This window comes from Myotis davidii, unplaced genomic scaffold, assembly GCF_000327345.1.
Source record: "Myotis davidii unplaced genomic scaffold, ASM32734v1 scaffold653, whole genome shotgun sequence".
Lineage (NCBI taxonomy): Eukaryota > Metazoa > Chordata > Mammalia > Chiroptera > Vespertilionidae > Myotis > Myotis davidii.
In genome coordinates this window covers 36,664-44,529 of record NW_006285129.1, presented here as the reverse complement: position 1 = coordinate 44,529, position 7,866 = coordinate 36,664, and the positions used below count along the sequence as shown (strand labels likewise).

General features: G+C 44.5%; 2 protein-coding genes across 2 annotated transcripts in view; both read left to right on the top strand.

Moving 5' to 3' along the window:
• Positions 1-2,916, top strand: part of SF3B4 (splicing factor 3b subunit 4) — a 4,854-nt gene extending 1,938 nt beyond the window's left edge. The window contains 3 exon segments of the mRNA XM_006755725.2: positions 3-80; positions 2,215-2,388; positions 2,555-2,916. Coding sequence (XP_006755788.1) covers positions 3-80; positions 2,215-2,388; positions 2,555-2,742 — 440 coding nt within the window. The 3' untranslated portion in view covers positions 2,743-2,916.
• A 4,506-nt stretch (positions 2,917-7,422) lies between these two features.
• Positions 7,423-7,866, top strand: part of SV2A (synaptic vesicle glycoprotein 2A) — a 15,040-nt gene continuing 14,596 nt past the window's right edge. The window contains exon 1 of the mRNA XM_006755620.2: positions 7,423-7,507. The gene's annotated coding sequence lies outside the window, so the exon portion shown is untranslated. The remainder of the gene's footprint in view (positions 7,508-7,866) is intronic.

Genomic DNA, 7,866 nt, shown 5'->3' with positions numbered 1-7,866 from the left:
AGGAACCCCGGGGGCTGGACATCCTGGACACGGACACTCACATCCTCACCCATTTCCACCGGGCGGGATGCCCCATCCAGGTAGGTGTTCTTTGCTGGGAAAGGGAGGGATGAGCTTGAAAGAGGATCTCTATCACCACTTATTTCTGCCCTTTTTCCTTTAACAATAATAGATAGTTCCAGAGCTGAACTTTCTTTCAGACGTTATTTTATAAGAAGAAACACAAAATATTTTACTCTGTTTACTTTAACAACTACCACCCTGTCTCCATTTAAGTTTTTCTAAAGGGTATAACTATACCTGCTGTTTTTTGTTTCCTTAACTTATACTTCCTCTGACTTTTACCCCAAAGCAGTGACCTAATTGCTAAATCTAGGGGACACTTCTGCTCCTTATCTAGTTTGACCTTTGTTCTTACTCAAAACTAGCCATGCCTTTTTAAAAAAATTTTTATTGAATTTATTGGAGCATTGGTTAATAAAATTATATAGGTTTCAAGTGTACAATTCTGTAATACATCCCCTCACCATTTATTCCCCTTTACCCATTTCTACCTCCCTCCACCCCCCTTTCCTTCTGGTAATCACCATACTGTTGTCTGTGTCTATGAGTTGTCCATGTCTTTTTGTTTGAAAATCTTATCTCTTGGTTTCTCTGGATCTTTATCTTTCTGTCTCAATCTCAGCCACTTTAGTAGACTCTTTTTTCTGTTTGTGCCTGTGTAGTTTCATTACTTACACACCGATGCCTCTTGATCTGTATCTCTGATTCATGATTATTAACATTCTAGACACTAATCCTGCTGCTAAATGGACAGCTCCACTTTTCTACCCTTCCCTTTCAACCCTATTCTTCCTCTAGTATTCTTTGTTTTCAGGTACTTAATTCAGAAATCTTGGAGCTATGTCTGACTGTTCTATCTTTGGCATCTGCCATGACTACCAGTGCCCAATTTCAGACTCTCATACCCTTACTAGAGGCCCGATGCACAAAATTCATGCAAGAGTAGGCCTTCGCAGCCCTGGCTGCCTCTTGGCCCCGCCCACTGGTTGTTCTGGAAGGTCCTACATTCTGGTCTAATTAGCATATTAGCTGTTTATTATATAGAATTCTTTCTTTTTTTCTTTTGTTAGTCCTCACTCAAGGATATTTTTTCCATTGATTTTTAGAGAGTGTGGAAGGGAGAGAGGAGGGAGAAGGAAGGAGAGAGAGAGAAACATTGGTTGGTTGCCGGCCACATACATCCCTTGACTGGAATCAAAACCTCGGCCCTTTGGATGCACGTGCTAACAACCTAATTACTGGCCCACACTGGTCAGGGCATCATACCCTCATTATTTCACATCTAATTTATTGTAGGAACTTCCTCTCACTTTGACTCCAGTTTTCTCTACCTTTGATAGTTTCACAGAGTTATTTTTCTAAAACACGTTTGTACATCCTTACTAAAAATTATTCTGTTGTTTCCTTTTATCTACAGAGAAATTCCAGACTCATTGCCACAGCATTCTAGACTTTTCTTGATCTGGCCCCTGGTTAACGAAATTACTGGTTCTCCTGGAACTTTGTTGCTAAAAAACACCTATGATTCTAATCTTTTCTGCCTTGGATGTTCTATTCCTACTCTGTCCATCAGAAAAATTCTTTTTTAAAAAAAATATATTTTATTGATTTTTTACAGAGAGGAAGGGAGAGAGATAGAGAGTTAGAAACATCGATGAGAGAGAAACATCGATCAGCTGCCTCCTGCACATCTCCCACTGGGGATGTGCCCGCAACCCAGGTACATGCCCTTGACCGGAATCGAACCTGGGACCTTTCAGTCCGCAGGCCAACGGTCCATCCACTGAGCCAAACCGGTTTCGGCAGAAAAATTCTTAATCATCCTTTAGAATTAGATCTTTGCTCAGATAGTATCTCTGTGACCTTTCCAAATTCTATCAATAGACTAATTCAGCGGTCATGAGGACCGAAAGGTTGGTGACCGCCGAACTAAATCACTCCATTTGTCCTGTACTTCTGCAGCACTATTACAGTGCCTAAATCATGGAAAGAGCAAGTGAAGGAGGGAGGAATTGCTTGGGTAGTTGGTTGGTTTGTACTGTGGGAATGCGTTCAAGGATAGGTGCACTTTTTAATCAGCCTTATTTTCCATTCTCTTCCTGATGTCACTCCATTTTATCTGCCCTTTCTCTTGTGTGTCTGTTCTCATAGGCATGTCTCAGATGCAGCTGGCCCACCATGGCCCTCATGGCTTAGGACACCCCCATGCTGGGCCCCCAGGATCTGGGGGGCAGCCCCCACCACGACCACCACCTGGCATGCCTCATCCCGGACCTCCTCCAATGGGCATGCCTCCCCGAGGGCCTCCGTTTGGATCTCCTATGGGTGAGTAGGCTCTAGCCACCTTCCTCCTCCTCCTCATACATCATATTCTTGTGGCTTCCTTTGTCACACCTCTTTTCCCCTGCTCTGTCTATTCTCTCCCTACACTCTCCCAGCATCAACTATCTCCTATTTCTTGCTTTTACTAACTTTTTTTCTCTTCTTACAGGTCACCCAGGTCCTATGCCTCCCCATGGTATGCGTGGACCTCCTCCACTGATGCCCCCTCATGGATACACTGGCCCTCCACGACCCCCACCCTATGGCTACCAAAGGGGGCCCCTCCCTCCACCCAGACCCACTCCCCGGCCTCCAGTTCCCCCTCGTGGCCCACTTCGAGGCCCCCTCCCTCAGTAATTTCTCATGCTCTTTCCTCTTGTTTTATTTCCCTAATATCTTGTCAGTTCCTTGGACCAATCAGAGTTGCTGTAGTTTCCTGGGGTTAAGGCCTTGATCCCTTTTTTTTTTTTAAGATTTTTTTACTGATTTTTAGAGGGAAGGGAGAGAAACATTGATGTGAGAGCAAAACATGTGATTGGCTGCCTCCTGCATGCCCCCTACTGGGGATAAGCTGGCAACTCGGGCATGTGCCCTGACCCAAAAAATAGCCAGCAGTCTTTCCGTGCATGGGACAGTGCCCAACCAACTGAGCCACACCAGTCAGGGCCCATAGGCCTTTTTTTAAAGTGTAATTTTTTAAAACAGGAAGTTGTTTTTTCTATGTTGGCCCCAAGTGTTTTGCAGATGTACAGAGAAAATAAAGCTAAATTCCTTGTTTATTCTTTGTGGTGTTTTCCTTGACAAAGTAACTTTTTTGTAAGAAGAGGTGTCTGTTTATTGGGAGAAAAATGATAATATAAGAGTGAGGGTGTTTAATTCCACATGTTTTTAATGTGCTGCTGTAATTGTTGGACCACTGTGCACTATGGCAATTGTTTCCTTATGTCAAGCTTATACAGTTAGTTTATAGGATGGAGACTCAGTATCAATGGCAGAGGGTTATTAAGTGAGAACAGAAGTAAAGTTACTGCAGATATGCCGGCAAACTATGAAGTAACATGCACAAAGTGATTCAACATAGTACTGTTTGTAGTAACTAGATTGGAAACAACTCATATCCATCAGTAAGGGACTGATTGAATAAACTGGTAAATTCACACAATAGAGGACTGAGCTGAGTAGAAAGTAGGCGGAAGATGCTACATAGTGTTGTGAAAAAATCTCCAGGATATAGAGTAAAGATAGTAACACAGAATAATGTATAGTGTGCCACTTTACCTATCTTACAGGTTGTACATAATGAATACATTTGTTTACATTTAAAAAATGTAAGGATAAACCAAAAACTAGTGGAAGTTGATACAACTAGCAGACGGGGGGAGAGATGGAGGAAAGCTAGCTAAACATCTACGTTAATGTGGTTTTCTTTGGAACTAAATACTGCAAAACAAAGTTGGAATTGGGACACAGGAACTCTGATTTACATCACATCGGAATCTACTCAAAGACTTCTAGTAACGAGACTAAATCCAATGGCTTTTTTCTCTCTTTCTGTTCTTTGCCACATTTAATTTGGTTGTATCACCCCCTTTTCAAAGTTATCAGCTATCGGTTTTGACTTATTTAACCATTAACTTTCCTAAACTCGAGGCAAGAAAAGGTGAGCCTGGCCCTCTTGCTCTTTTGTTTCATTCTCTGACTGACATTTTTATGGCACCTACAAGGACTGTGCTGGGGCAGCAGAGGATGTGAAGATGAGCAAGGCCATTCTGCTGTTAATCATTACCAAGGGTATAGACTGACATTTATTATGAAATAAAACATTTTGAGAGGGGGCTGGGGGCAGCCTAGAAGGGGTCAATTGGTGGCAGGGAGAGAAGGGGATATATGTAATACTTTGAACCATAAAGATTTAAAAATACATATTTTGAGAGCACAGGGAAGGCTCTCTAGAAAAACTTCTGGAAAAAAGTGATACTTGAATGTTTGGTGTTGAAGGCAGGATGAGGTCAGAGCCAGTTCAGGAGCTCCCACAGATCAGTGCTTCTCAGCTCTTTCACATCATGGCACAGGGCCATTTGAAACTGGCATACTGAGGGCAAGGGACATGGCTGCTTCAGGCTGGAGGCAGTTGGCTCAGGAATTCTAGCTGCCCCAGGCTCTGCCGAGAAGCCCAAAGTGCTGAGGGAATTAATATCTGCACACACTGTCAAAACACTGGTTGGGAAGCTGTTGTCCATGATGGAAGCCACAGGAGGGATTTAAGCAAGGGAGTGGCAGATTTGTGTTTTAGAACCATGTAGCAGTGTGAAGTAGATATGAGAGATGAAGGCCGGGGCAAGTACCAAGTTAAGTATCAGGCAATAATTCAGGTGAGAGATGAAGTCGTAAATGAGGGCTGTAGCAGGAGCTGGGATGAAGACAAAGAAATACATTGGGGAGGTATTTAAAAGCAAAATAGTAGGACTTGTAGTTAGAATGGATATAGTGAGTGAAGGGGACAGTGAGATCAAGGGTGAGAGTATGCAGCAGGAGGAATTTTGTGGCCAGGATGGAAACAGTAACCACTATTTTCTCTATTACTATAGATTAGTTTGCATTTTTCTTGAACTTTATATAAATGGAATCATATAGTATGTACTCTTTTTTTCTTTTCTAGTATGTACTCTTTATGGTCTGGCTTCTTCATTATTTGTGAGATCTTTTTATGCCGTTTTATATAATAGTTCAGTCTTTAAAAAATGTGTTATGTAACATTCCCTTCAATGATTATACCACTATTAGTTTACCCAAGTTTAATGATTTTCTGGTTAACAGTTGAAGTTTTTTAATATTACAAGTAAAGCTGCTGTGAAAATACTTATACTTGTCTTTTTGTGGGACATATGCACTCATTTCTTTGCTGGATCAGATCTGATTTGTTTGTAGAGGATCACTTGACCGCTGAGAATAAGTTTAAGGGGAGCAAGATTGGAAGCAGGGAAACCAGTTAAGAGGCTGTTGCAGTAGCTATAGACAGATGGTGATGGCTTAGACCAGGGAGGAAGTGATGGAGCTGGTGAGAAGTGGTCGATTCAATATACTTTGAAGGTAGGGCTGACAAGACCTACTGATGTAGTGAAGAGAGAAAGAAAAATGGTAACTAACTTCATGTCTTTTTTTTTGGCCTGAGCACCTTAGTGAAGAGGCAATCCAGGAAGACCTGGATCAGAAGTTTATTTATGGATCTGTGAAGTATGTGATGCTTAATAGATATCTATGTGGTGATGTCGGATTGACAGATGGAGATTTTGAGTTTTGGCTTGAGGGAAAGACCTGGACTGGAGGTGTAAATATGGGAATCACCCGCATATAGACAGCAGTAAAGTCATGGGACTACCTGAGGTGACCAAGGAGAAGAGAGTAGGTGGAAGGACCCAGGACTGAGCTCCTCAGAACTCTAATGTTAATGGACCCAGCAAAGGGAACTGTGAAGAAATAGCTGGTGAGGTGCATGGGGTTGTGCTGCCTGGAAAAAACAATGAAGTTTTTCCTCAGAAATTAAAAAGAAAACTATAAGCTTTCTCTCTAGAAGTATAAGATTTCTATTTTAGCAAGTAATGATCAGTGGAGAGTATGCAAAATCACCTTAAGGAGAAGAAACAGCTCCCTGCCAGCAGTACTTGGCTATAACCTAATTGAAAATATTAGCATACTTAAGCAAAGAATGTGTCCGCCTTGGAAAAAGGTCAGCAATAGAAGCCTCGTAAAGGGAGAGTCCTTGAGAACCACATGGGCACAGCTGTTGCAAGTACCATCCTGGAAAGAGAGCGTTTGCCAACAGTTGGAGTAGCCAGGCTGCCCATAACATAGAGATGGGGGTGGAGGATTGTAGCCAAGAGTTTTCTGAACCCATTGGCGCGACTCCTTACTGGGGATGGCCAGATGCCATTAAAGATACAAATACTCCTGTTCGGTTATGTCATTGTGCATTTACACACAGACTCTATGATTCCGATTTAGCTTAAAGGAGGAGAATGCCGGATGTGCAGGCATGAGTTTTCATTCAGTCTGAGTGACAGTTAAATTTCTCATGGCCAAGGAATGTGTATGTATTATGGCTTTATATTTCATCAAATTGTTAACAATGAGTATTTCCTAGATGTAGCCTTGGAGTCTAAGAAACCCAGGCCCACATCCCTATCTGGTAAATTCAGCACCACAAATGCCCCCTGTGAGGTCTCTTGGGGCCTAGTCTGCCCGTCCTCTCCATGTGTCCTACCCCAGCGTTAGGACACCTCCATGTTTAGCAAAGCAGAACCACACAGTGTTAGATCCGAAAGGGAGCTGATGCAGCATCTCATCCAGCCCACCATTTGTCCGATGAGAAAACTGAGTTTCAGGGAGGCAGAGAACGTGACCAAAGCCCAGAGCTTGTTAGAAATGGTAACCCTCACCCTAGCTGGTTTGGCTCAGTGGATAGAGCCTCCGCCTGCCGACTGAAGGGTCTCGGGTTCAATTCTGGTCAAGGGCACATGCCTGGGTTGGGGTCATGCAGGAGGCAGCCGATCAATGATTCTCTCTCACCATTGATGTTTCTCTCCCTCTCCCGTCTTTTCTGAAATCAATAAAAATATTTTTTTTTAAAAAAAGAAATGATAACCGAGGTCAGAGCCCCTGGTCAGCTCTGCCCAGCATGTCCTCAGTCTTTCCTGGAATAGGTAGGCACCTTCTGCATGTACATCCCCATACCACCACAGAGCCCCTCTCCCCTGGAGCTGGATGTCACCGCGTGGTATGTCTTGTGTCTCTGAGCCCAGGTTATTGGTACAGGGACAAAGGAAAGATGAGAGCAAATAACTGGAATCAATGCCCCGTTTCCTGCCCTGGAAGGTGTGTGTGTGTGTGTGTGGGAAGGGTTCTGAGGGAGCACCTTTCGGAGTCACTGGAGCCAATGAATAGAAGGAGGGCTGTCCAGTGGGTCAGGCCTTGCAGCCCAGCTCCTCCTGTACTCACCTCTGCGGCCAGGCCCCGAAGGGAGGATGGGGAGGTCTGCGTGTACATTAACCACCTGGACCAGGAGTCTCTGCCGCCTCGGGATGGAAACCACCCCTTGTTACTCCCGCGTTTCCTAAGTGGCCAGGTAAACTGGGAGTCTGAGCACCCGGCCTTTGGGGGTGGGGGTGGGAAAGGTTCCGGCTGCGAGCAGGGAGAAGGGGAAGGGAGGTGCTTGGAAGGCGGCGAGAACCCCTGAAGCATGTGGGTCCTGCCATTCTGGGGCTGGGGCGCCGAGAAGGGGGCCGCTGCCTCCTTCCCCACCTGCCGCTCGCTCCGTCTTCCCACCGGTCTCCCCGAGCTCGCTCTCCTCAGTTGCTTCCATCTTTTCCTAGGAAGGGCTTGGGAAGGGTTTTGTGTCCTCTCCAGCTGTTCCCGTGACAACCCCCCTCGTCCTTCACCATGTCTCCCCGGCTCCCTGAGTCCTTCCCCATCCTTTTTCCTTCT